Here is a 27,331-nt window from a genome sequence, read left to right as displayed (position 1 = left end):
GCATCGCACAGCTCCGGGTAACGCTGACGCGCTAAACAAAGATGGCCAGCCCATGCGCGCGGCCCCGGACTCTCTTTCATCTTGCTCCCGGCTGATTCCTACACTTGACCCTTTGTACTCTCCGTCTCAAGTCTTCTTGCTGCTGCCATGGCCTTCTCTTCGCCTCCCCCTACCTCGCCGTTCTACCTGCTCTCCTATCCGGCTCCCGGCATTCTCCTCGTAACACTGAACCGTCCCAAACAAAGAAATGCGATTACCTTCCAAGGGCACTGGGATTTGAACGATGTATGGCAGTGGCTCGATGCAGAGGGCTCTCTGCAAGTCGGAATAATCACCGGAGCCGGCGATAAGGCGTTTTGTGCTGGCCAGGATCTGCTGGAGGTAGAGAGGAACAGGCAAGACCCTTCAGATGGGACTTTTTTGAAAGGCCATCCGCCCTCAGGATTCGCTGGAATAAGCAAGAGGAAAGGGAAAAAACCGATTATTGCGGCTGTAAATGGCTTTGCTTTCGGCGGTGGGTTTGAAATATGTTTAAACTGGTAAGCCAAAACTACGGTCAGCGCAATGTTGGATATTTCTGACGACTTAGTGATTTGGTCATTGCATCGCCTCGTGCCCAATTCTCCCTGCCGGAAGCCAAGCGTGGTATCTATGCCGCGGCCGGCGGGCTACCTCGTATCATGCGCATTGCTGGGTTGCAGATTGCATCTGAAATCGCGCTTACAGGAAGAGCTTTCTCTGCAGAACAAGCTAAAAACTGGATGCTGATCAATCGGATTTCAAAGACACATGAATCGTTGCTCAAGGAGGCAGTGGAGTTTGCTCAGGAGCTTTCTCAATTGAGCCCCGATGCGCTACTTGTGACAAGAGCGGGAATTAGGGAGGCCTGGGAAGTTGCTGCTATTGATGATGCCACCGCGAATACAAGAGAGAAGTATGATATCGGCCTCTTTACTGGCGAGAATATGTTTGAAGGTAAGCTTCTACACGCCTCAATGGCTGCGGAGTACAGCTAATTATGTCCTCTTAGGTCTTGCAGCCTTTCGGGAAAAACGTACCCCGAAATGGGTTCCTTCAAAATTGTAAATTTGGCGATTGCATTTTTATGATGAAGAGCTTTTGCGTTGCTTTGAATCTATTTTCATGTATGCTAATGCCAGTGTAGTGACACAAGAGTGAACGAGCTGCATTGTGATCTTCGGCCTGCTGTTCCGTAAGCTGCCCACCCTAACCAATAATCTCAAGAGATCCCAAAAGATCGATACTCTTGTGCTTACGCGGTGTTTTGCACGGCGATGGATTGGTTCGGAGCCTCGGCTCTCGAAAAGCTTATCTAATCTTGGCTTTTGGGCGCGGGGTTGCGAGTGTGTAAACTATAGACGAGGCGCACCCTTGTGTCTACTGCAGGGGTCCATGGGTGTCCTCGACGTACGAACCTTGCCTTATGAATGGAAGTCTGAGGCAAGTACGAATCGCGACCGGGTGACACCCGTTGCCGGTGGTTCGGCACGGCGTCACCCAGCGTCCTGAATTACGAGTCATCGATGCCCCCAAATGCCCGACTTTCATCCCTGTGCCTATCGTCAGATAGCGGATACAAAGCCTTCGTCTACGCACAAAGGCAGTAATCTCAGTTCCTATTTCATATTCGATACCAAAACTCTAAGGCTTATCATGAATTCTTCGCCTACAGCTGTTAAGCCCGCTTCCTTGGGAAGCAACAACCCTCATATTGACCATCCAGCCTCAATAGACAGGCCAGTTTTCTTCCCTGAATGGTCTGTCTCATCGGCCAGCGGTTATCGTATCTCAGATCATATGGTCAATGAGCCGTTTCCGGAACGAAAAGCATTTAAAATTATCATGATGGGCGCGGGCGCTGCTGGAATAGACTTCGTCCACCACGCTGCCATCGCCTTTAGAGACGACCCAGACGTTGAATTTGTCGTATATGAGAAAAATCCCGACATAGGAGGCACTTGGCTTGAAAATCGCTATCCGGGATGTGCCTGTGATATCCCCAGCGCAAGCTACCAGTTTCAGTGGCGACCAAATCCGGAGTGGACTAAGTACTACAGCCCATCAGAGGAGATTTGGGAGTATTTCAAAAAGGTTGTGGATGAGGAGGATATGATGAGATACATACAGCTGCGGACCAGAGTAATCCATGCAGCTTGGAAAGAGGCGAAATCTAAATGGGTGATTCACCTGGTGCAAAAAGACCGTGAAGGTAATGTGACTAAGGAATGGAATGAGGAATGCGATGTCTTTTTGAGCGGCTCTGGAATTCTCAAGTGAGACCCTAACTTGAAAAGACAGCCGTTCATTTCTAACAAAGCAAATAAAGCGCATGGAGATGGCCGGATATTCCAGGCCTGCACAGCTTCGGTGGTCGCCTTTTCCATACCGCCCGGTACGACGAAGAATACGATCTCAGGGAAAAGCGCGTTGCCGTGATTGGCTCGGGGAGCTCAGGCGTACAGACTGTTGCCGCCATATACAACGATGTGTCAAAGCTGTATACCTGGATTCGAACGCCGACGTGGATTACAGCGGGGTTTGGGCAGAAATACGCTGGGCCTGATGGCGCAAACTTCGCATGTATGAGCTCTTTAACGCCTTTTCTGGTCGTATATACCTAACTAGACATGTGTTCCACTAGATAGTGAAGAGCAAAAGACCATTTGGAAGACTCACCCTGAAAAATACCTTAGATATCGCAAGATGATCGAAGATGAACTCAATGGACGGTTTCGACTTGTATTGAGGAATAGTCAGGAGTCCGAAGAAGCCAATACGGTATATGAACATTCAATTCTCGGTCCTTCACTTTACCAATCTGTTAACACGCTCTCCTAGTTTGCATACAATGAAATGACATCGAAACTTGGAGACAATACTCATCTGAAGTCTAAAATCATTCCACAAACTTTCAACGTCGGGTGTCGTCGACCAACTCCCGGAAATGGATATCTCGAGGCTCTCGCTGGCTCAAAGACGACCTGTTATACTGAAAATATTAATGGGATAACTCCTAATGGCTTTCTCACTGCTGATGGGGTGGAAGTTGAAGTGGACGTCATCATCTGTGCCACAGGTTTCGACACCACGTTTCGCCCACGATTTCCAATCATTGGACTCGATGGGAAACTACTTTCTGACCGCTGGAAAAATGCAGCAGAAAGTTATCTTTCTGTTTCGGTGCCAAATTTCCCCAACTATTTCATGTACAGTGGCCCTTACAGCCCCGTGGCCCAGGGATCAATCTTGCAGCTTATCTCCTTGTTTTCAAACCACTTCATCCAGATCATTCAAAAAATGAGGAAAGAACATATTCGCCGTCTCAGTCCCAAAGAGAATGCTATGAAAGACTTCATGGAGCACGCATCGCTGTACCTACAGCGTACGGCATGGGCAGACCCATGTAGCAGCTGGTTCAAACAAGGAAAGAAAGATGGAAATATTGTCATGTGGCCAGGCAGCCGCTTGTCGTTCTTCGATCTTCTTCGAGAGCCTAAGTATGAAGATTATGAGATTGAGTACTGGAGCGGCAATCGGTGGGGGTACTTGGGCAACGGTTTCAGCACAATAGAGTTTGACGGGAGTGATATTAGTTATTATTTGAACTGCAAATTGTTTCCTGAGCAAACGACTGCTTTGGCAGATGTGGAAACGGGGCTTCTGCCGGACACCCCTGGGGCATGTAAGTAGTGAGTCACATGTTTAATCTTGGATTATGAATGGTATGGATGAGTGTGTATTAAAATACCCAAAATTATGAAGTGAGTTGATTGGCAATTATTTAGTAAAGATCACCAGAGCAAATGCATTGTCCCTGAGCATCTACAGAGCTCAACGGTATGGTAATTGATGCGGGCTAACCCCTATCTAAATTCATAGTTAACTCACAAGGCTGCCTCCATAAATTGTCCGAAGATGAAAAACACCCATCCACAATGCCACAGATATCAAAGAAATATTCTAGTCAATCCGCCGAAGACCGAAATGATCTTATTAAAATGTGTGTAAGATGACAGGTTGAGTATACGATGTGAGAACCAAAATGTGTAGTTCGGTGTAACAGCCAGAAGGGTGCTATATTAGGCGAAGGTGTAAGGAGTAAACAGAAAAATTCAAAGGGAATTGATATGGTCATAGGTAATTGACAACATCTTTTCCGAAGCGTAAATGGTCTATATAGTGTCATTAAGTCGTATCACATAGCCGCCCAAAGAAGAACGATTCTAAAGCAGCGCGCTGTAACAGGCGAGAAAGCTGGGCCATTTAAGTGTTGGCTTCCGGTATTAACTGAAGAATGTTGAAATATAGAGAGTAGAAGAAGATGGCGTGAATTTTAAGTCTTAGAAATCATCGATTCAGCTTCATTTGGGTCAACACCGAGAACGCAGACCAAATAGTCAACACTAGGGGGCCAGAGTTAACTGCAGGTCACTCAGATATAGAACAGACATAATCTACCTTGCTTCGGTCGCTAAGCGACGTTTTTCTTGAAGAAATAATGCTTGACATGCCTCCCATGCGGCGGTACGTTTTTGAGGGGAAATATTTTTGACTCGCATCTTAAACAAACCGCTAACAGGTCGATGATCGGATGCACGGACTTCGTGCCGTCGGTACTCTATCTGCTTGATCCTACCAACACCCCGATAAAGAAGCCTATCGCACCATGCGGGCGAGCGCTTCTTTTCGCTGGAATCGTAATTGTCAGTGCCAACATCGTACTTATATGTCGGAGCAAATGTGATCGGAGCCTCGTTGAATGACCGAAGTCTAAAGCCAGGGTTTTTGCGTTTTGATGCCAGTAACTGGTCTCGATCTAAGAGCTTTGGTAAATTGTTTGCCTTAATGGCTTCCAGTACGGTATTTCGAGGCATCGAGTCAATACGATAATTCAAATCACCATTCAGTATACAAATCTCATGATCAAGAATCATGGACCCATCACCACCACCAACGTAATGATCGATGCGTGTTGAGGAGCTCGGCTCTGCTGGAAGAGAGTCGTTTTCCATTATTGCAGCAATGTCATTGTTACGGCTGGCTGTTTGTGTTTGACCAGCAGCTAGATGGCAGTTGATGAAACAAAGTGAACTATCATCGATGATAAAACGGAGAACAAGAGCGCCCTAGAGCAGTTGTTGGCAAAGAATTTCAAGGTGCTCCAGTAGAGAAATTAACAACTGACCTTGTTTCCGTGCAGACCTCCCATTCCTCGTTTGATTTCCGAAGCATTTACATTCGTAATCCTTTGGCGTTCATCTTGTTTCACAAAAACGCAACTAAATAACCCAATAAGACTCGCCGTGTGGAGCAATACGTAGGACGTATCAAGTGGCATAAATTCGCGAATGCACAAGGCAAGGTGGTCTCTCCAAACACGGTACTGCCGGCTCACATTTTCCGCTTCGTGATCTTTTCGTTTATTGCCTTTTAAGAAACTCTCTAAGAAACAAGTCAATCATCTGGATGCCCCTCCATATTATCAGAACGAGTGCTTACTTGCTGTGATCTTCTTATTCTCAAGATCAACAAGCTCCTGGAAACCAAATACCAAAATATCAGGGGGATCTTCTGGATGAATCGCCTCTGCTATGAAATTGCTGTTTGGAAGGTTCCCTGGAACTGTAGCACCTATATTCCATGTAACGATAGCAGTTGAAATTTCACGGAATTTGCAGTAGTCAACATCCAGACTATGCATCTTAGCTTCTATCATATGAATTAGCAAGAAAATCGGAAATAGGGAAAAGATGAGAATACCTAGCCAGTCGTCTTCTAGCATTCCATCCCATATACGGATATGACTATCAACACCCAAGGAAACCACTTGGAGTTTATTAACGGTCCAAATACTGCTAGGGTCTAACAGTAGCCCACAGACGCCATGATGGTGTGCCTCCCAATCCTTTTTCACTATCCACGGGTCCGAAGCAGTGTCATATACGTATATCATGCCAGTTTTGTAACCGGCCCATAGATAATCACCAACAACCGCAAGTGAGCTTATCTTATAGACACTGACATTGACAATCCCTAAGCATGCAAAGCTTTGAGCGGAATACATGGTAACTTTTCCATCAGCATGCCCCAAGTAAACGACACCTCCGTTCCTCGTAGAAACGGCGCCAGCTGTTACATCGCCGGAATGAAATTTGCCAAGAGGAGATCTGAGAATTTGAAAAGACGTATCGGCTGCGCTAGGCTTATACAGTCTGACTTCTTTCCCTGTCGCATACCATAAAATCCCATCAACAACCATCGAAAATGTGTGCCCTTTTGGAACTCTGTCATAGGGATTGTTGTAACTGTAGTGAAGGTTCGGCGCGCCTGACTCGTCCGGAGGCCACAAAAGCAATTTGCCATCGTCGTCAAGCGTCCAAAGCTCCTTTTTGTGGCGGAAAATCTTGATGATTTCTCGTCTGGATGGAGATGATCTCGACGCTACATTTGCTTGTGTCATAATATCGACTTCACAAATGTCTCCCGTGCTCATTCCAACCCAGATTGCCTTGCCTTCTTGATCCACGGTCCTCCCCGGTTTAAAGGCAATGGCTAAACCTTTAACAGACTCACCATGACTTAAATTTAATAGCTGTTCTCCCGTCACAAGATCCCAAACTCTTGTAAAGTACCCCGTGCTACAAGCATATTGCCCACAGACATCAAACACTCGAGTATCATATTTTGTATGAATAGCACGAGTGCCGGAGCGAAAAACTGGTGGGCGACGGTTTGTATATGAAGCATCTGGATAGTCCATTTTTGGTATAGAGGCTTCGTCAACGGAGCGGATTTCGACATCACGGGCAGCGTTAGACGTTATGTGGAGCTTGGATAATGTATTTGACACGGCGGCCGGTATTCGAGGAGGTACAGATGATATTGGGGTCTGGGGCGTCGAACTCGGTAGATTATCCGCAGTCTGTCTCATAGACAAATTGCTCGTGTCGCGTCTAGGGGGAGGAGGCGGTGGGAAATTTACAGTTGATTCGCCGCCCAGAACCCGCATCGATGGTTTCTGGGCCGCATCATAGGATTGCAGCGAGGCTGATAAAGGAGGATGGTTTGAGCTCTCCGGGCCAGTTTGTGGGAGTGATCGAGATAAAAGAATATTTCGGGAAGCGGGAGATCGTGATCTTGGGGGCAAATCCGGTTTGCCTTCTGAGTCGTCACTGGTGGCCAGCTTGCTCGCGATGGTCTGCACAGTACTCGACTTTTTGGACAGGGTTCCATTCCGCTTCATTGGAGGTGGCGGCGGGGGAGGTTTTGTATCCCGATTAGGAATCGGTTTGGGTTTCGTTCGGTTTGAAGGGCTCAATTCTCTGGGATAAGTATCGTGCAAGCGAGGTGGAGACTGAACGTTAGGTCTATGGCGAACAGGGTTGCCGGGCGAATCCGAAGAGAAATGGGAGGGGAAGGGGCCATTTGGAGAGCGTCCCCTAAACACAGGTAATGATGACCACTTCTCAGGGCTACTAGGAGGCGTACTAAAGGGGGAGATTTTGTCGTCGACGGCAGTTTTTTGCGCAGCAAGCAGAGTATTGGCGCTGGTATCTATATTGCTCACGATCCCTGGTCTTTTAGCAGGTATTTTGGGTTTTTCAGCTCTGTTAACCGGTGGAGGCTGGGATGAACTTTTAATAGGGCTTTTACTAGCATCCTGGCCATAGTCTGCAAGTGTGCGGGGAGAGGCACTCAGACCAGTATCCGACAAGAGTGGTGTTTCTCGAGTAGAGGGATCGTCATGGCCCCGATTGACCGGAGCAGATGTCCCACGAGCCTTTGGTGAGCTACCAATGAGGGGTCTTGTAGATGGGATGAGGCTTTTATAAGGAGGTGATCTCGGTGATTCAACGGTCAAAGTTGGGCCGCGAGGAGGCGTAGATTGTATGCTCATCGAAAATGGCCGGGTAAAACGTCGTCTACTTGGAGAATCTCCTGTCTGAGTAGGCTGTAAGGGTCCTCGAAATGTGTTTTGAGCTTCGACGTGGGATGGTGCCCACTGCGATTCGCGGCGCGGAAGGTCCAACGAAGCACGGGCGATAGGTATATCATCATTTGTTAGATGTGCCTGTAGAACACTGGATGGAGCTTCCCGTTTACCCTCCTTACGATTCAAATTCTCAAAATGTGAGAGGAGTGAAGACACGGGTTTCTATGAATTGGCTCAAACATTAGTATGCTGAAAAGATCCCAGCCTGACCTTCAAGAGATAACTCACAATAGACTCCTGTTCCGTGTCCTCAGGCCTATCCCGTTCCATTTTCAAGATTGATGTCTTGAAACGTTTGGCTCAACTAGCAGACTGTTCATTTAGGAGCTGGGAAGATACGGCTCCAAGCGTGCTATGAGAGGCCCAGAGACGCGGGCGCCGACAATACACGCTAGCGCTGAGAAAAGAGTAGAGGAGCACCAGCGTCGTGATCTCGAATCATCCCAGACTTGAGGCTGAGCTCGGATATGACGGACATGTATCAGCAGGAGGTGTAATCGAAGAGCTTGCGACAGGCGGACAGAGGGTGTGTGAAGCGGGATGCTGGCAGCTTTCAGGGCATGGCGGTCAGCCAACAAGTAGTAGAAACAACGACAAGCAGCGCTGTGAGGCCAGCTGACTCTCGCGTGACAGCGACGGCGATTCTGGCGGCGGCCTGGACACGGGAGTTAGAGTCGATTGGCCCGCAGCTGTGCCGTGGTCTGAGAAGTGACTTTACAAACGTTGCTATTTTAGGGCCTGAAGGTTGTTTTGGGGAAATAACTATTCAACCCAACAACGATCAGCATCTGTCCGTCACTCCACGGGAGCCACACCGTCTTCGGATCGCGAAACGAATTCGCGCAAGAAAGAAAGAAGGAAAGACACCGCACGGTTTCGCTCGCTTGGTACTCACTTTCGCGACGTGTACGCTGAGGCGTTGAGACAGTGTCTGATATGTGGTACGTATGCCCGCGCGCTCCTAGGCTCGTGATCCTTGCTGACTGGCAGAGGGTAGTCACCACATTCTGAATGCCCAGGTGTCTATCCGCTCGCCGTGCTGCAAGTATACTAATGCCTCTGTGGCGCCGGGTTCTAACCGCTGAGAAGGTCGGAAATGGTTTGACTGCGCCGAGTGCCATCGAGAACAGGAGAGCCATGAACTGCAACAATCCTTTGAGATGGTGAGAAGACACTATGGGGAATAGACGGAGAAAAAGAAGCAGCAACGTTCTAACCGCTATCGGTATTACAGACATTTGCATGCAAGAAGTGCAAGAAATGCTTTAGAAAAGACGCCTCAGAATTCGAGGAGAGGTACATACATACACCTTCAATATTGTACTCACACATCTGCACGACAGCAACTAACCGGATTCTATGGTAGTGATGAATACTGCCCCCATTGCGATAATCACTTTGTTCTGGAGGCTGTAACTCCGAAGCCGTCCCTGAAGATCGAAGGAGAGGACATCCGTATCGATTCCCGAATGCTGAAAGACGACAGAGTACGCCAGGAACAACAACGGCCTATTTTCGACGTGAAGGAGGCTCCAAATAAACTAGGATAGATGATTCACGTTTTGAGATATAATGACTGATGAAACCTTCATGAATTTCGAAGCTCAGTCTGCAGAGAGTATATTTAGATGATGAATGGCTGGTACCTCTAACGAAAAAAATAAACAAGTCAATTAGCGTTCTGACGCCTCTCCACTCCCCCGAGTCAGTATCGCAGCAGTACCAGTCCCTGGAGTCCGGCCAGTCTTTTTCTTTGCTGCTTCCTCCTGCTTTTCGGCTTCTATGCTTTTAACGTAGGTCTCGATTTTCTCGCTTGGCAGCATCTCCATCGGTTTTCCGGGCGCCATGATTGCGATCTCAATATTTTTGGCGCCGGTTTGGACCACCTCAAGTAGTGATTTGATTGCCAGTTGAACGGTCTCTTCCCTATCCATACCATCCTTATGGTTTCTTTCCAAAAACTCCCGTACGGTTTTACTCGATCGGCCGATGGCATTTGCCTTCCTATATGTATATTAAGTAAAATTTCCGACGTTACTATCGATTTGACGTACCATGCAGAGTATATTCCCGAAGGTTCAGTCTGATAGAGCCGAGGATTTGAGTCTCCGTTGTCAAACCCAACAACCAAGGTACTGATCCCAAATGGTCGAACACCACCACTCTGCGTATAACGCTGTTGAACGCTGGCGATGTATTTCGTAATATATTCAATCGTAACGGGGTCTTCAACGGTCAATCTGTGCGACTGAGCCTCTACTCTTGCCTTATCCACCAATATTCTAGCATCTGCATTCAACCCCGCAAAGGCAAGGCAAACGTGTTCGTCGACAAGGCCAATCTTGGATGGCGTAATTCGTGTATCTTGCAACTTCATTGCCGATCTCTTCTCGCAGCCCAGAACAACTACATCCTTTCCTTTTACCCCGACGGCACAGGTACCTTATATTTGTGTGAGTTGGAGGGATATTTTGCAGCCTGGGGTTTCACGGACCTCTTTTGACGGCTTCTAGGGCATATTCGACTTGGAAGACATGTCCATCAGGACTTAAAGTAGTGTTAGAGCGCTCAGCATCTCGTACAATGACTTATAGCTTACCTGAAAACTGTTCGCGAAGCACAGACGTTAGCTAGGAAGCAAGCTCAAGAAGCTACCGTGCCTAACATACCTGAAAGAGCTCTGTCATAGCCAGATGCCATTTTAGTTAATTAAGAGGGGAAAAAATGTTAAGTGTGGGAGGATAACAATGGGGGCAACAGGAAAGGGGCGGTGGTTTGGATGTCGATGTCGACCTGGGCGATAGTTGGTGCTGGAGCGAGCTGGAGGTACGCAGCGCGGTGTCTGCCTATCACAAGCACCCAGAATTAGGCGCGCGTTTAGCCGCGCTTAACCCACTCCGTCCACCTTTGGCCCAAATTACTACGGCTTTTCGACAATTGATTGCGCTTTTCACTTAATCTAGTTATCTGGCGGTGCAAATAGCTGCATATTGTGATAGCTTCTCGTTGAGCACTGGATGGTTGACCATGTCTTTCTTTTAGAGACAATTAAAGTATCTCGCCTACTTGGCCGCCTGGAATACATATAACTTAACCCTGGCCAGCGAAAATTCAGCAACTTAAGTAATTCCAGCTCGACTTAGCCCATGGTCTGGCACTCATCATTTTTGCCGTTCTCTTTTGCCCGGGCATCGTGTTTCGCGCGGAGGAGCCAATAGTCTGATTAGCTCCGCCCCACTAGCAGCTATGCTGCCAACCCTCGGCTTGATTGCGCTATTCCCGGCTTCCCCAGCAGTTACATACTTAAATTCAAGTATACTTGGCCGTGAAGCACAGCGGTATAACCAATATCCTTCCAGCAACATGTTATCTGACTTATATTTTTAAGAGGAACATTGGACTTTGTGTGCGGTATAGTTACGACGCCGGCCATTACCCCAGGATCCTCAGAAGCTTTATTCTAGCTATTGCCGAAAACAAAGATCGCGGAGTTATATTGAGTCAGGCGGACGTATCATTTTAGTATAAGGAGAAGAAGCCTTAGCTGTATAATAAAAGCGAGGTATAAGCAAATTTCACCCTAAAGTGGCACCAGGCCCAACGTCAACATGCCGTTTCGAGGCCCTTCTTGGGTCTCTAATGCATCAATAGATGCTATTCCCGACTCAGTTCCCATATGTGAATATATTCTCAACGAGAAATATGGCCGGGCAAGCTTAGTCACCTCTAAACAGCCTTTTGTTTGCGGCAATACCGGGGATGGATACAGTGCAATCCAGGTTCAGCAACGTGTTGATCATTTGGCCAGAGCCCTCGCACATGAATTTGGATGGCAGCCAAATGTTGGTACAGAGTGGGATAAGACTATTTGTATCTTCTCACTGAATACTGTATGGATAGGGCCTCTAAACGTACCTGATCTTACCTACTAATGATTGTTATATTATAGATAGATTTTTTTCCACTAGGGTGGGCGGTTCATAGATTATCAGGGATAGCTTCCCTGGCCAGTGCAGCATATTCTGTGGATGAACTTGCTTATCAACTCCGAGCATCTAGGGTCCATGCTCTGTTTACCTGTGTACCGTTACTGGGCACGGCCTTGAAGGCTGCAGCAAAGTGTGGAATTCCACAATCTCGAATTTTCTTGCTCAATATGCCACAAAGCTCATCGAGTCCCCAGGATTTTAGAAACATAGACCAATTGGTACAAGCAGGCTCTGAGTATGGCGAGCTGGAGCCGTTGAATTGGACAAAAGGCCAGGCTACTAGACAATGTGCCTATTTGTGCTTCTCTAGCGGCACTTCAGGTCTCCCAGTACGGACTACACTTACATATTGAAAAGTTAGTGCTAATTTTGTGCAATGTAGAAAGGGGTGATGATCTCTCACATGAACATGATATCCGAAGTTTGGCTCCTCAAACTTTTCGAGGAACATACTAGAACATTGGATCAACAAGACACGGTTCTTGGATTGTTGCCTTATAGCCATGTATTCGGGTTATCGGTTTTTAATGCTGCAGTATATCGGGGAGAGTCGGTCGTTGTGTTGCCAAAATTTGAACTTGCTACCCTTCTAGGCGCAATCGAGAGGTGCAAGATCAATGTTCTCTATGTTGTAGGAGAAATTCCAGGCCTTATATTCATGCTAATGCTCAATGCTCACCATCTTGCATCTAGGTTCCGCCTGTGATCATTACCATGGTTAAGGATCCCGAACTGATGAAAAAATACGATTTAAGAAGCGTGCGTCACATTATCACTGGAGCGGCTCCTCTAGGAAATGAAACGGCAGAAGATCTTCACAACTTGCAACCAAAATGGTCCATTCTCCAGGCGTACGGTAGGTTATAGTCACAGTGTGCCGTGGAATAGACAATCATTCTAACTTTTCGAAGGCCTTACGGAAACGACAGCAGTGGCGACACACACTAGTCCTCATGATATGTTTTTCGGTTCGTCCGGATGTCTCCTACCATTGCTTGAGGCACGGCTTGTAGCATTAGATGGCACTGAAGTTGAGAAGTATGACAAGCCGGGAGAGCTCCTATTGCGCGGGCCGACCGTCGTTCTCGGATATCTTAACAACGAAGAAGCAAACAGGGAAACTTTCCACGACGGATGGCTGAAGACGGGCGACGAAGCGGTATTCAAGAAAAGTCCTAACGGAGAAGATCACGTATTTATTGTCGACAGAATAAAAGAGCTTATCAAGGTCAAGGTGAGATGTCCAGAACAGACTTCTGAGCTCTGACCAAGACTTGGATTTCAGAAAATACTAAACAATTTCGCAGGGATTCCAAGTTGCCCCTGCTGAGCTGGAAGCACACCTCCTAACGCATTCTGCCGTCGCGGATACAGCCGTTATTGGCATCCATGACGACGCTGCTGGTGAAGTTCCAAAAGCATTTATAGTTAAGGCTCATGGCATCACTGCACGAGACGAGGATTTGATTCGTGACATTCAAAAGCATGTCCAGAACCACAAGGCGCATTATAAATGGCTCAATGGTGGAGTTGAGTTCATCAGCATTATTCCAAAAAGTGCGAGCGGGAAGATTTTAAGACGGTACTTGCGAGATAAAGAACGGGACAAGAAAAGGAAACTGGGCCCCAAAATATAACCACATTAGATGTTAGTTCCGGGACTGTAAATCCTCTTTTTCATGTAATGCAACTATAGTGTGCCAGTACCGTAGGCTGTAGGTCAGTATCTCATTCATATAATCCTGAGAATTTGAATTGATAAAAAATTTCCACCCAAAAGTATTCTTCACTAACATCGACGGCAGTATCATAGAAGAGTGTTAAGTAAGACACTGGTTGGAATTCAACTGTCTTCAAGAAGGAAATAATAAGTAACAAAGATTAATACAACAAGTGAAGAACCAAAATTTTCGTAGAGGATATACATGTCATGGTCATTATCTGTCATCCAAAATTCCCGAAGCAGCTGCAACAAATAAAAAGAAATACATGCAAAAGCGTAGCATGTGATTGAAAGACGCTGTTGAGCTTAAGACGCCGTGTTTCCGTTTCATCATAGCAGAGAAGCTATGCGCTAATATCGGGAAACTGATTCGGCAATAAAAATGAGGTAATGCTTCTAAATATAAAAGGAGCATAGTTACTGGCGTTTAGTCACTTTTAGCTACTTGAGAAGCGGCCTTTTGTTTCATGGGTGGGGAAGGTGAAGGGGATAAGCTGCGCTCCCACTCTTCCATTAAACTCGACGCCGTTCTCGTTAGATTCGAAGGACGCAACTTTGTTATAACAGGCCATGGGATACTTTCGGTTTGACCATTACTCGTAGCTTGGTCAGTTTCGAGTGCCTTTAGATCTGCGTAACTGCAAAGTTGTTAGTTGGCTGGATACAAAGTGCCCTGAGTCGAAACGGTGCTGCTGACCTTGCACTTGTCCGAGGACTACTCGCCCTCGTCGAAGGCGACGGGTCTCGCCTGAAAGAAGGAAATGTGGAGCTACTTGAGGACGGTGTATGGGTTTTGGGTTGGGGGGATTCCCATACATCCCAGTTATCATCCACATCTAAAAGATTGGACGCAGGTTTTTGCTTCTTCTCATTGTCGTTTGAAATCCCATTGTTTTGAGCTTTCATATCGGGGGAGTCAATTCCAAACTCACTCCAGAAAGAGGAGTCTTCTGTGGTTGACGTCGACGCTTTCTTCGCTTTTGATGACTTGGATCTAGCAGCAGCAGACGGTGTTGTTGATCTGCCTTTACTCACAGAACGATCCACTGCAACTTTGGACTGACGCAGAGCACGATGAGACCCCTGCATTGACCTCACCTCAGTGGCATTAATTCCTTCTTCACCAACAGTAGCTTGGCGAATATCTTCCAAAAACGTCCAAAATCCGTCTTTGAAATCCGAAGCCATCTGCTTTCCAGTACGCACTAAGGCGTCAGCAGTTCCATCTTGGGTTATGGGCAGGGAATGGCGCCACACATTTCGCTCGTTTTCAATGCTGACAACTGGGGCAGCATTTTCGGTAGTAGCTGTGTCTGTACGATCAATCGACGGAAGTGTAGCGGACCTGGGATGTGTGGAGCTTCGAGCGTTTTCTAGGCTCTGGGAAGAACTAATAATCTGGTTGTGTGAAAAAGTTTCTGCACCATTCGGCGACAACAGTGAGAGGGTTCTTGCGTGACGAGAACTTTGGAACACGGTTCTTGGCCGCCCGGCAGAGCTAGCGGTGCCATTTGAAAATTGTGAGATCGACTGCCTTGAGCTATGCTTTCTTTCAATTTCCCGACTCATTCTCGTTTGCAAGGCCAATTTCGTAAGATCAGGAGGAGAAGATCGACCCGAATCGGAACTACTCGTAGCAGTCTCGTCTGATGTTGTTTTGATAGGCTTCATAACTTCTGCATGATGGACAATCTCCGTCCGCCGCCTCCCTTTTTCTCGTGCCGCCCACTGCTTTTTGAGGTTTGTAAGTTCTGCCTCGGCTTTCTGAAGCTCCTCTCTGAGCTCCAGAACCTTTCTCTCCTGCGCAGCAAGAGCTGTCAAATAAAAGTCATTCTCATTATCCGGTTCATTCAATGCCAGACTTGCTAACGACCGATTCGAGGGTGCAAACGTCGATGAACGGGCGAGCGGAGACATCGTACCCGTACATGGGGAAGCTTGATCAGGCTGGGGAGGATACGGGCCAATAGGGAAATTGACAGTCAATCGTTTTGTATGTCGAGCAGCAGCATGGGGGCGAGGAGGGAGTGACGAAGGTTGGCCTCGCGGCTCGTCATTGTCGGGTTCCGGAGAAGGCAAAGATGCTTTGCCCTTTGAAGATTCAGAGTTCGGGAGAGTATCCATGGGACCGAGACGTCAACGCATTCAGCGGCAGTCAAACATTCATGAGAAATATATGGAGCCCAACATAACTCGTGGGTCATGCGTGGGTGTCTATGAAAGATATTTTGCTGGAGAAGAACGGCCGGGGAATTCTCGAACTCTGAAGCAAACCAAAACAATGAGCTCAGGGGAGATCAACGCGGATGTTTCAACGGCGACGACGACATCCTTGGCGACCGCTAGCCAGCCGTGGCTTAGTGTAAATTCCCGGGGTAGCACCAGGCCGGAACGTTTAGGGGGCTATGGCCATGAGTCACGGTAAATGTCTTGATAGCTATCTACCTAAATATGTATGGCACCTACATCCAATTTTTTAGATTTTGGTTCCAGAAGGTCCCGTATACCCTTCCAATGTGGTTTCAAACGAATGATGTGCACGCTTGCCTCGACCCCATCCAACACCTTTCTCAAAGCACAAAAAGAAACGACAGGAAGAAAAATATGAAATCATACATGATGAGTGTAAGTCAAAACACAAATTTTCCTTCAATATAGTCAGTGGAAAAGAGGAAAAATAACACAAAACAGGTTCAACAGCGTACCGAAAGCCATTCAACTCCATGTAAATGGTTTTCTTGGCCGTTCAAATGAAGACGCCATTGCGGGGAATAAGAAATAGAATGCAGGGAGATATTGAAAGTTCACAAAACAAAAGATAGACGTGTGTAATATACATGAACATCAGCCCACGGGCCAGTGCGAGGGTGGGTAGGGTTACTTTTTCTGGGGCAACATTATGAAGCAGCCCATCGGTTTCGCAAGCCTTCGCTCCAGCGGCCATACAGGACATCAGCCAGCTGTTTAGTATGTTCCATGCCGGGGATACATTGGTTGGGAAGTTTGGAATTTCCAAAATGCTGTTCAGATGTGAGCTGGGCCGACTGGCGTCTCTTGTGACTCTTAAGATGAGGGTTATTTTGAGCTAGCATGAGTTTCGGTCTCTGTGGGGAGTCAGCGGGAGTTGCTTTAGAGAGGACTGTTGCAACTTTAGGGTCACTGTATAGAAAGCTGATTAGTGAGATGATAAGAGTATGGTCAAATCCACAAAACACTTACGCTACGAGCTTCTCATAAGAAGACTTGATTATTTGGTATACGCCCTCCGGGTCGAGCATTTCAAGTTCGCTCCACGCTTCCGCAAGCCGGGAGAGTGCCTCCCTCTTCCCCTGATCCCATGTATTTGCCAAAGCCTCCTGGCAAGCAAGGCCAATTCCAACGCTATACATGCGTTTTCCAAGCACACTTTCTTTACTTTGTGGCTCAGAAGAGAAGAGGGTTTTAGGCGGATAATTCTCATCCATACTTGAAATATACCCTGGATTTTCGTTTTCGGAGTCGTTCCTATCGGAGACGCGGCGGAACTGCCTCACTGTAGACGGACTGTTCCCAAAGCTGAGGTCAACACCTAAGGGCTGTTTTGCACCACTCGACTTTCGCTTGCTCTTGGCCCGCCTTACTGAAGGCGGAAGTTCTGGAGCAGGGAGACGTCGAACGGTGGAGTGTGCTGTGGATCTCGTTTCCGACATCGTATCCGTTATATCGAGGTTGTCCATCAATTCTGCGGCCTCGTCCACGTCTGCCAGGGAGTATGAAGCCGACCGTAATCGTTTCTGAGCGTTTTTGGCGGATGCAATTGTGCCAGGTTTCACTGTATCGAATACCCAGCCATCGTCGTCATTACACTGTGTCAAAGTATTTCTATATCGTGTTAGTACTTATATGCCAATCAAGATTTTCTTCATATCACGTACAATGACTCGGCATAATATTTAATGTTGCTAGAAGCCCCTTTAGTTGCATCCCATTCCTGGCGCCGTTGAATTAGCTCCTGCAGAGCCTCCGTTTTTCCGGCTCCTCGAATGAACTTATGTCTCAGTAGCTCTTTCGCGGTTGGTCGTCGATCCGGGTCTTTGATCAGGCACTGGGCAATGAAGTCCTTAAAATTCGCGCTATAAGTGTTTCCTTCTAATCTTGGTGCAGGAGCTTTCGGAATAAGGAAGAGGACTTTCATTGGATGGGTATCCGCGTGCGGTGGCTCTCCGTTGACCATTTCCATAGCAGTGATACCCAGGGACCAAATATCTGCCTTGAAATCATACCCTGCTTGCTGAATAACCTCTGGTGCCATCCAGAAGGGTGTACCGACAAGTGTATTTCGTTGCGATTTGATATTTGAAAGCTGGGCTGCGACTCCGAAATCCGCCAGTTTGACCTTTCCGGTTTGTGCTAGTAAAACGTTTGCGGCCTTTATGTCACGGTGTATTTTTCCTTCCTGATGGAGGTAGTCGAGTCCTAAAAGAAGTTGATGACAGACAATGGCAATATGCGCTTCGTTAAACGACCCCGGTTTCAGCTATTCTTATGTTAACGGCCGCGCGAACCTCATTCCCTCGAGATAAATACCAAGTCAAGACAAGAGCCACCACCTAAAAATTCCATAACAATCCATAACTTATGTCCCCTAAGAAAACTTGTCTTGTACTGCGTGACATACGGACTCGCACACGTCGCTAACACCGAAATTTCCTGCTGGATTTCGTGGATATCGTCATCGCTCGATTCAAGATCGATCTATCCGCAAGAAGAATAAGTAACCACGCCGGGCCGTTTTGACAAGTCTCCATACATGCTTGATGGCAACGATTTCACCGGTGCTTTTCTCGATAGCTTTATACACCGTTCCAAAACTTCCACCTAACGTTCAAAAACGGATAAATTAATCTTTTTGCCTCGCCATTGCCAGTAACGAGGGAGATAAAACGTTGACTTACTCCCAAGCTCCTCTAGCACTTGGTAATGATTTGCTAACCCGCCTTCGTCAGCCATTCTTGCTTCTACGCACGATGACTTGCGTCCGGCCCCAAGCGCCCAGCACGTAGCTTGCGAAGCCTCTAACAATAGCTGTGGGTAACCAATGCCGTTTGACAAACACTTTTAAGAAAAAAAATATCCAAAAGTAAAGTAACTAAGCAAAATATAGATAATGCCGGAAAAGAATTCACGACCGTTGGATAAGCATAAAAGTTGGATTCATCACAGAACAGATGCGATTTTTCCCTTATTATGGGTGAGCAACTTGGCACGGGTTGTCCGGGGCAACCGCCGTGCGAGGCCGCACGATTGGGTGCGCTAAGGGTGGGGAGGGGTGCTGAGTCAGCCGCCAGGCGCGTTTTGCGCGCGGCAGTTGAACGGGCTCAAGACCCGAGATTCTGAACAGCGGGGAGGCGTGAACGGCTGCATATCCGCGCGAGACAACCGTTGTTAGCGCAGGCGTAATTCGCTTTTAGGTGCCCCCCAGAAGTCTATCATCTCGGCTGGAATAAAGGGATATCATGCGTCAAGAAACACTGTCTACATTACTCTGCAGGGATAAGCATTGCGTCTGCATTGCAGATCATTATATGTATTTGTACGGGTTCATTATTCCATTCTATGGAGATGCTCATTAGATAAGGAAAGGTCTGGAAAGGGGGAGTGAATATGAGTATGGGACTCACCGGGTCATAGAGCGTTTTCAACTGGCGCATCAGCTTGATCATGGTATCATTCTTGCTGTAGCCAATAAATTCCTTCTTCGCGATTCCCAAGCCATGTTCAGCGCTAATACTCCCTTTTCGCTGCTGTATCCATTCATAGACCCACGGCTCAATCATGCTCTCTACTTCCTTGCTATAGCGCCGCACAGCCACATTCAAGTGGAGATTTGAGTCTCCCATATGCCCATACCCGAGCACTTCGTGCACAGGGTAGCTATCATCGTTCCCAACAAGGCCTGCATTGGAGAGGCGCTCCTTAGTATCCTCGACGAGCTGATATAGCTCAGTGAGCGGGATGGAAACATCATATTTGTATGTGCCACCAAGATGACTCAGAGATTCAGTAATGCCTTCTCTCCAGCGCCATAGCGACTGTGCCTGGGTCTCATCTTGAGCTAGCACCCCATCCTCAACGATAGACTCGCCCATAACGTGCTCTAGGTAAGCCTCAAGCTTCGCGCTGTCGTGCTCCCCATTCGACCCGCTCGTTTCGATCAGACAGTAGAAAGGATACGATCCGTCAAGCGGCCTCTTGAGACCAGTGACAGTATGCACCATGTCCTGGCTCTTCCCATCCATCAGTTCAAACGCGGAAAGAATTTCAGACAATTGAACTTTCGCTTCGCGGAAGGCTTTGCATAAATGATCATAGCTCTGCAGGCCGAAATAGGCAACATTGACGGCCTTGGGCCGCTGCGGGCAAATGATCGATGCACCCGTGATGATGCCGATCGTGCCCTCACCGCCAATGAAGAGATGCTTAAAGTCATAACCAGTATTGTTCTTTCGGAGCATGCACATGTCATCGACGATCGTGCCGTCCGGGAGGACCGCTTCCAGGCCAAGGACGTTCCCGTGTAGGCTGCCATAGCGCAGCAGCCGTAAGCCGCCGGCATTGGTGGCGAGGTTCCCTCCAACATGACAGGAGCCCTTTGCGCCCAGGTCGAGTGGAAAGATATGGTTTCTGTCGGCAAGGTACTTCTCCGCGGTCTCCAAGATGACACCCGCGTCGACGGATACGACGCCGGAGTTCTCATCGAAGGATCGAATCCTATTCATCCGCGACATATTTACCACGATTTCATCGAAGACTGGCACCCCGCCCCCGACCAGGCCCGTGTTTCCACCTTGAGGAACCACCGCGAGTTTATTCTCGTTGCAGTACTGCAATATCCGGCTGACTTCCCTCACATTCTGCGGCTTTAGCACCAGCCTGGTATGGCCGCGGTATTTTTTCATCCAGTCTCGATTGAACGGCTCGATATCATCGGCAGCATCCTCGCAGACGCCGTCGATGACTGCTGACTGGGCGCCGAGGATGCTCTTGAAATGCCGAACATGCTCGGCGGTGACTTCAGAGAAGCTCGAGTTCCTTTTCAGCTGCGGGTAGTTGTCCGTCGTGAATTTCAGCTGTGTCGGGGGGGAGGGCACAGGCGACTGGAACACCGGCACCGTGGTCGAAAAGGATCGTAGGGACGAGCAAGGGGGTCGCAGGCGCCGAGGATCGAGGGGATTTCTCCGTGCGATGATTCGCATCCTTCGCAGAACGCACGAGAGGCTACCTGATCCTGACATGGCGCAACGCTAACTCTGGCGAGCAGAAATCAATGCCGGGCGAGAGAATGGTCTTATACAAAGAAATATGGCCCGAGAGTCTAATTCTGCCTGGCCGTGATCGGCGGGATCCTTGCGCCCAAGAGCCACCGCGGCCAGGCCTGCGCTCCACTCGCCGACGCTGGGACTGCTGCGACGGCATACAAGAAGAACACACGAGGCCTTACCAGCACGCTGGGTCTGCTAGCTACGGCCGTGTCGCAGTCGGCCACTCAGTGCTGCTTGGGGGGTGAGTGGTTGGCCGGGTTGGGCGTCTTCTCGCATGCCTGCGCGCCTTCATGCGATGGAGTCCCAGCCAGATCCATGCGCAACAAGAAGATTCTCTCTTCAGGCAGATTAAGTTGGAGGCCCTGCGTACTATTATCCATGGCTTGCGCCCGATGCGTTGCACCTTGCAGGCTTGTGTGTGCCGGGCACAGCGACGGCCGAACCAGGCATGTGAATGGGTAGCCGGGGAGCACCGTAGATACGATATATCACGGAGTGTTATTCATCTTATCAGCGCCTTCACCGTCTATAAGAAATGCGGTCGCTGGAGAACGTTGAATCTACCTGGGGCTGGGCGTGGGGGGATCTGTGTTGATGGACTAGGGACGGAGTAGCCCCTCGAAGGCAGGCTCAGGCTCTGCAAGCGGAAACCTGCTGGTGGCTATGATCACCCACAGAGGGGCAGCTCGACGAGCCAGCGGCTTCTCGCAGCTGTTACCCAACGCCCGACAGCTTGAGCGGCGAGCTCGACGGTGCTGCAGCACAAGCGGCTGTCAAGCGCCGCAAGCTTTTTCGCCGCGCCAAGACCGGGTCTTCGTCGCAAAAATTTCGCGCACCGTTCAGCTGCTGTGGAATGCGAGCTTCGTCGCGCCAGAACAGAGACCGCCGCGATTTGTATGCTAGTCCAAGTGTTGGCGTATTAGCCGCCGTTCTTCTTCCATTCGTTTTGAAAACAAAACCGCCTCAGCCGCGTCCGGCGTTTGAGCCATGAGCTTCCCAGGAATGAACAAACCCGGCGGCCTCGCAGCCGGCGGGATGAGCGAGCAAGAGCAGGCGATGGTGAAGAATGTATGTGTGAAGCGTCGGTCTTGAGTCTCGATGTGGTGCTCCGCTGCTAACGCGTGGGTGGGCAGATACAAGCGGCCATGGAGTCGTGTCCGGTCAAAGCCGTCATGGCTGGGGGAATGGGCTTCGCTTTGGGCGGAGCTTTTGGTCTCTTCATGAGCAGCGTATGCCTTGCCCTGCCCCTTATCAGCTCCCAGGACCGGTTACTTAATGTTATAATTTCTACCTAGATGTCGTACGATACACCTCTCACCCCCCAGGGACGTGAAATATCCAGCCTTCCGGTGCGCGAACAGCTACGACGGGGATTCAAGGACATGGGCAGTCGGTCGTTTAGCTCCGCCAAAAACTTCGCCATTGTGGGCGCCCTGTTCAGCGGCACGGAATGTTGCATCGAAGGACTGCGCGCGAAGAACGACCTGACGAACGGCGTCGTTGCCGGGTGCATCACGGGCGGTATCCTGGGCGCCAAAGCCGGGCCCCAAGCCGCCGCGTTGGGATGTGCCGGCTTTGCGGCCTTCAGCGCTGCCATCGATGCATACATGCGGCAGCCGTCCGACTGAAGCTCACTGGATGGGGATGTTATTATTCTCGTGCTGTTCACATACATAGACCTCTATTAGATTCTGGGCCGTGTAGGCGTTCGGGGGGTCGGGGTGGAGTTTGGGCTGCATTTGCTGGCGTTTTTTACTGGGTCTTGACTGCATATCCGCTGTATAGTAACCACCCTAGAGGGCCAATCCATCTCAGCACGGTCACTGGGCAGCGTAAGACCAAGAGAGATAGGCAGGATGTGCGTCTTCTGGCTTTCACTATTTGCTGAGCTGCTCGCGGACTGGCCTGCCGAGATATCTCCAGTCGGGGCGTAGGGGCATCTCGCCCTCTGTTTGGGCGTCTGTTCCGGTGCGCCGGCCAGCACCAGCACCACCAACACGCCAGGCTTTGTATTCGCCACGGCCGTCAGGCGGAGCACAATTGGCGGCCGCCTCGCTTCCGCGGAACTAGCCTGCGCTGTGTCCATGGATTCCCCCGCTGGCCCCCTCATCCTGCGATGGCTGCGGAGACCATGAGCCTGCAATGTTGGCAAAGTAAGACTCCGGCTGGCCCGCGGCCTGTCTTGGAGTGCCCATCAGCGCCGTGGCAACCGCTGGATTCCTGGAGTGGTCGGCTGCTAGTAGACTTTGGAATCCTTCTTCTCTCGCTGTCCGACGTTACTCAAAAAGCGGCCAGTTCTCGTGCCTGCAGATCACGTAGAAAAGGGCGTCGTCAACAAGGAATTTAAGGATACGATCCACGCCCTACCCTTTTCTTCCTTCTCCCTTCGACTCCCAAAACCCATCCTTCTCTCTCCTCGCTCTTTTTTCTAGCCGTCGCTTCGATTGAGAACCAGAGCCGGCTCCAGAGCCTGTTATTGTGTGACGATGGTAAATGTGAGTCTCGATGCGCATGGATGTGCGTCTGCTGCAACCCAGCGGCCGTTGCTAATTTGCCGTTTATTCTCCGAGCAGACCCTTGCAGAGCCGCCGCTGAACCGGGAGCAGCCACTGCGCGAACTGGTTTCTAAGTAAGTTGGCCGAGCCCGCAATCCCTGGCTGTCGCGCAGCCCCCATGTCGGCCAAGCCTGGCCTTGTTGACCAGCGGCCGCAGATACATCACCAGCAAAGGCGCATACCACCGTAACCACAGCGCGATTCCCACCATCGATGGTGACGTGCACCTTGTCCAGGTCAATGGCGAGGTGACGAACCCCATAAATCTCACCCTCAAGCAGCTGCGAGAGGATTACACCCAGTATGAGGTTACCTGCGCGCTCCAGTGTGCTGGCAACAGGCGGCATACCATGCGAACGAAACTCAAGGAAGTCCGTGGCATTGATTGGAAGGATGGAGCTGTGATGAATTGCACTTGGAGGGGGCCCCGATTACGCGACGTTCTACTGCGAGCTGGCGTCAAAAGCGAGTATGCCGCGCAGTGCCCGTTGCATGTCGAATTCTCATGCTATCAAGCTCTCTGCGAAGACGATGACTACTACGCTGGAAGTATCGAAATTTGGAGAGCTATGGATCCTGGGAAGGAGGTAATTTTGGCGCTTGAGGTGAGATTTCGCTGCTACACCCGGCAGGCAGGCGAGCAATTAAGAAGGAGTACGGTACGATGCTGACATCTGCACCCCAGATGAATGGAGAGACCCTACGTCCAGATTACGGTTATCCGGTCCGCCTTGTAATCCCCGGAATCATTGGTGCTCGATGGGTCAAATGGCTCGACACTATCACAGTAAAAACCATCGAATCACCGAATTTCTACCAAGCCCATGATTACAAGGTCCTTCCGCCCGAGGTCCTCACATGGGAAATGGCCGAGGAATACTGGCCCAAAATGCCTTGCATGCAAGAAACGCTCGTGAACTCCGTTGTAGCCGTTCCTGATGACGGCGAGACCGTCACACTAACGCCTGACGGTTACGTGGAAGTCAAAGGCTACGCCGTCCCCCACGGCCACGAAGGCCCCGTGATCCGCGTCGAAGTGTCAGGAGACGAGGGCAAAACTTGGATCGATGCTGACCTTTACGCCGGCCAGCCCGCTCAGAAATATAAATGGGCCTGGGTCCTCTGGCGCGCCCGCGTCAAGATGGACAGCGGGCCCAACCAGACAATTTATAGTCGTGCCACAGATGCGGGGGGCAACACCCAGCCTTTTACCTCGGAATGGAATCTCCGTGGTGTTGGGTACAACGGATACGGTGCGTCGTGGAATGTCAAGGTTATACAAGCCCAGCTCCGGCTATGAGATCGCACTCGATGCCGGGTTCTCTACCAATCGTCACTGTTGCTGCGTCGTGGCGTAGGGAGTATCATCCTCGTGTCTGTTCCATTACATCTCTCTGGGGTTTTCGCTCTTTTTCTTTTCTTCTTTTCATACCCTTGCACAGCATCGGAGTCCTTTGCGTCATACTTGATTAATCCTTATTGATCCCCATGTATCTTTACCTGATTCTATGCATGATGCATTCCCTAGAAAAAGGAGAGTAGCGCCTTTTCTTTGAAAGTTTTAATTGATATTTTCTTTTAATTCCCTTTACCTGTTATTCTTGTTTCTATTTTCGTTCCGCAAATCAGTCGGGGTGTTCCAAACCGAAAGGATGCCAATGATACCATCCCTGGCTCGTACTTCTGGTGCCCAAAGGAAACTTGTCGCGAAACCCTACCAGTTGGCATTAAAATTCGTTGCTGATCGACCGCATCGATTATGAAACCGGAATATAACATGACATGGATAGTTAAGTCCAGATGATCACCCAAGGCCCTTACCTCTTGGCTGTGTAAATAAGTCACCCTCTCCTCTCATAAAAGAATAACCAAGCAATCATATCCCCCTTTTCTTTTCTGCCCTTTCAGGAGTTGCAGTGTGGAGACTATCCGCCTCGCCAACTTATCTCTAGAAGCAGGGTGCAATTTCCAGAATCGAGAACACGCATGAAATATTTTCAGAGGACAGTGATAACGTCAAATGGGAGAGAAGGGAACGAAATTTATTCTCCCGGTAAAAACGTCTCGCAATAATAATAACACGAAAAAAGAAAGAAAGAAAGAAAACAAGAGGGCATATGCTTGACGATAAGCAGTCTATTTACATCATGCACAGGATTCAACACGTATCGTCAGCGTTTTCGGCAGAGTTGTACCAAACCACGAAAACGACAAGCATGCAGAGCTTGATAAAAACCAGATACAAACAAGAATATAAAAACAGGTCATAGATTTTAAATCATGGCAGGACAATGTACTTCTCAAGGTGCTTGGGTATCGAATCTCTGAGATTTTTACTTTTCAGCCACGAGTCAGAAAACAGACGATCGGCGTATCTATAAGCACCATCACATAGCATCGTAACGACCGTATGTCCTTTGCCCAGCTTCTCGGCGACTTCCTTTGCAGCGACGACGTTCAAAGCGGAACTAGCACCAATGTAAAGGCCCTCTTCATCAAGGCAGCGGTACACCATTTCAATACTCTTCTCATCTGCAATTTGTAAGGCGCCATCCAGGAGGTCAATATCAGGCTTTAGATTGTCTGTTACTCGGCCCTGACCAATGCCTTCAGTGATACTGCTACCACCACGTTCGATTAATTTCCCACCGCTGGAGATGTATTTAAAGAGAACGGAGCCAGGTGGATCGGCAAGGAAGCATTTCACTCGGCCATCGCTAGCCTCTTTAAGGTACCGTGTTACACCAGCCAGAGTTCCCCCCGTCCCCGTAGCGCAGGTAAAAGCATCGACTTTTCCTTCTGTTTGTGCCCAAATCTCGGGACCGGTTGTCTCGATGTGCGCTCTACGGTTAGCGGTATTGTCAAATTGATTTGTCCAGACAGCGTTGTCTATAGAGTCCGCGTGTCTTTTCGCTTGATGGTTGTAGTTTTCTGGGTTTTCGAATGCAACTGCAGGTACAGGATACACCTCTGCTCCGAGAAGTTTGAGAAGATCAATCTTTCCTTGGGATTGTGTGTTTGGCATGTAAATTACCAACTTGTATCCTCTGGATCGGCAGACATGAGCAAGACCGATACCAGTGTTTCCCGCAGTTCCTTCGACTACAGTGCCCCCAGGGCGTAGCAGGCCACGTTCTTCGGCATCTTTAATGACATATAATGCAGCACGATCCTTCACACTTCCACCCGGATTTTGGAATTCCGCCTTCCCGAGAATATTACAGCCCGTCTCCTCGGAGAGACGGTTCAGACGGATGAGGGGGGTGTTTCCGATAGCTTTGGGGTTAAGAACAGATTAGCACTTTGAGGAAGGAATGAAGGACTATTCCTAGGTACCTCCCGTCAGGCCACTAACTGAGCCTTGTGCCTTGGATACCCTAATTCCATACTGGTTTTTAGTTTCCGCTTGAGCTACCAAGCTCTCCGCGCCTCGAGCGGCGGATGTAGATAGTTTGCGGATGGCTCTGCGAAACATAACGGCCCTTAGACACTGAGTGAGTCAAGAAAGCGCTACAGACAGATGCAACAATGCAGATTTACGTCCTTCGAGAGAAATGCAGAGCCGTCAACTTGTCACAGATGGCGTGATTCTGAAACCCGAGGTTGATCTCAATTTCCATTGGTCCCCGCATATTTGATATCGACAGCTGCAAACTGTACAAATTGGCCAAGACTATTAGTCCATATGCGGTCTAGCTTTTGTTTACCTTATCGTCCCAAAAGAGTTAAACTAAATCAAGAGCTACGAG

At 49.1% G+C, this 27,331-nt stretch overlaps 10 protein-coding genes across 10 annotated transcripts; 4 read left to right on the top strand and 6 right to left on the bottom strand.

Moving 5' to 3' along the window:
* Nucleotides 1-147: 147 nt before the first annotated feature.
* LOZ57_000829 (uncharacterized protein) lies at nt 148-3,711 on the top strand (the record flags this gene model as incomplete). Its single annotated transcript, XM_049249926.1, has 6 exons — nt 148-539; nt 590-975; nt 1,592-2,294; nt 2,348-2,601; nt 2,663-2,799; nt 2,860-3,711. 6 exons carry the CDS (start codon nt 148-150, stop codon nt 3,709-3,711), a joined length of 2,724 nt encoding a protein of 907 aa, XP_049111086.1.
* A 643-nt stretch (nt 3,712-4,354) lies between these two features.
* Nucleotides 4,355-8,284, bottom strand: LOZ57_000828 (uncharacterized protein; the record flags this gene model as incomplete). Its single annotated transcript, XM_049249925.1, has 6 exons — nt 4,355-4,424; nt 4,480-5,147; nt 5,207-5,463; nt 5,521-5,730; nt 5,782-8,176; nt 8,243-8,284. The coding sequence occupies 6 exons, from the start codon at nt 8,282-8,284 to the stop codon at nt 4,355-4,357; spliced, it is 3,642 nt and encodes a 1,213-aa protein (XP_049111085.1).
* Nucleotides 8,285-9,687: 1,403 nt separating this feature from the next.
* Nucleotides 9,688-10,714, bottom strand: PRE6 (Proteasome subunit alpha type-4; the record flags this gene model as incomplete). Its single annotated transcript, XM_049249924.1, has 5 exons — nt 9,688-10,018; nt 10,069-10,456; nt 10,509-10,561; nt 10,614-10,620; nt 10,684-10,714. 5 exons carry the CDS (start codon nt 10,712-10,714, stop codon nt 9,688-9,690), a joined length of 810 nt encoding a protein of 269 aa, XP_049111084.1.
* Nucleotides 10,715-11,622: 908 nt separating this feature from the next.
* Nucleotides 11,623-13,640, top strand: LOZ57_000826 (uncharacterized protein; the record flags this gene model as incomplete). Its single annotated transcript, XM_049249923.1, has 6 exons — nt 11,623-11,904; nt 11,964-12,332; nt 12,386-12,634; nt 12,697-12,859; nt 12,915-13,237; nt 13,311-13,640. 6 exons carry the CDS (start codon nt 11,623-11,625, stop codon nt 13,638-13,640), a joined length of 1,716 nt encoding a protein of 571 aa, XP_049111083.1.
* Nucleotides 13,641-14,153: 513 nt separating this feature from the next.
* On the bottom strand, nt 14,154-15,850 carry LOZ57_000825 (uncharacterized protein; the record flags this gene model as incomplete). Its single annotated transcript, XM_049249922.1, has 2 exons — nt 14,154-14,364; nt 14,424-15,850. The coding sequence occupies 2 exons, from the start codon at nt 15,848-15,850 to the stop codon at nt 14,154-14,156; spliced, it is 1,638 nt and encodes a 545-aa protein (XP_049111082.1).
* A 773-nt stretch (nt 15,851-16,623) lies between these two features.
* On the bottom strand, nt 16,624-18,715 carry LOZ57_000824 (uncharacterized protein; the record flags this gene model as incomplete). The annotated part of the gene is made up of 6 exons (XM_049249921.1): nt 16,624-16,885; nt 16,946-17,587; nt 17,641-18,242; nt 18,293-18,460; nt 18,516-18,583; nt 18,661-18,715. The coding sequence occupies 6 exons, from the start codon at nt 18,713-18,715 to the stop codon at nt 16,624-16,626; spliced, it is 1,797 nt and encodes a 598-aa protein (XP_049111081.1).
* A 530-nt stretch (nt 18,716-19,245) lies between these two features.
* Nucleotides 19,246-21,000, bottom strand: DLD2 (D-lactate ferricytochrome c oxidoreductase; the record flags this gene model as incomplete). The annotated part of the gene is made up of 1 exon (XM_049249920.1): nt 19,246-21,000. One exon carries the CDS (start codon nt 20,998-21,000, stop codon nt 19,246-19,248), a length of 1,755 nt encoding a protein of 584 aa, XP_049111080.1.
* Nucleotides 21,001-22,014: 1,014 nt separating this feature from the next.
* TIM22 (Mitochondrial import inner membrane translocase subunit tim22) lies at nt 22,015-22,655 on the top strand (the record flags this gene model as incomplete). Its single annotated transcript, XM_049249919.1, has 3 exons — nt 22,015-22,095; nt 22,161-22,256; nt 22,323-22,655. The coding sequence occupies 3 exons, from the start codon at nt 22,015-22,017 to the stop codon at nt 22,653-22,655; spliced, it is 510 nt and encodes a 169-aa protein (XP_049111079.1).
* Nucleotides 22,656-23,513: 858 nt separating this feature from the next.
* Nucleotides 23,514-24,882, top strand: LOZ57_000821 (uncharacterized protein; the record flags this gene model as incomplete). The annotated part of the gene is made up of 4 exons (XM_049249918.1): nt 23,514-23,522; nt 23,601-23,656; nt 23,731-24,187; nt 24,268-24,882. The coding sequence occupies 4 exons, from the start codon at nt 23,514-23,516 to the stop codon at nt 24,880-24,882; spliced, it is 1,137 nt and encodes a 378-aa protein (XP_049111078.1).
* A 978-nt stretch (nt 24,883-25,860) lies between these two features.
* On the bottom strand, nt 25,861-27,057 carry CYS17 (Cysteine synthase 1; the record flags this gene model as incomplete). Its single annotated transcript, XM_049249917.1, has 2 exons — nt 25,861-26,858; nt 26,919-27,057. 2 exons carry the CDS (start codon nt 27,055-27,057, stop codon nt 25,861-25,863), a joined length of 1,137 nt encoding a protein of 378 aa, XP_049111077.1.
* Between the last annotated feature and the right edge of the window lie 274 nt (nt 27,058-27,331).

This window comes from Ophidiomyces ophidiicola, assembly GCF_022830035.1.
Source record: "Ophidiomyces ophidiicola strain CBS 122913 chromosome Unknown scaffold_2, whole genome shotgun sequence".
NCBI lineage: Eukaryota > Fungi > Ascomycota > Eurotiomycetes > Onygenales > Onygenaceae > Ophidiomyces > Ophidiomyces ophidiicola.
Note: the sequence above shows the minus strand (reverse complement) of the source record. Positions and strands in the feature narration are given on the sequence as shown.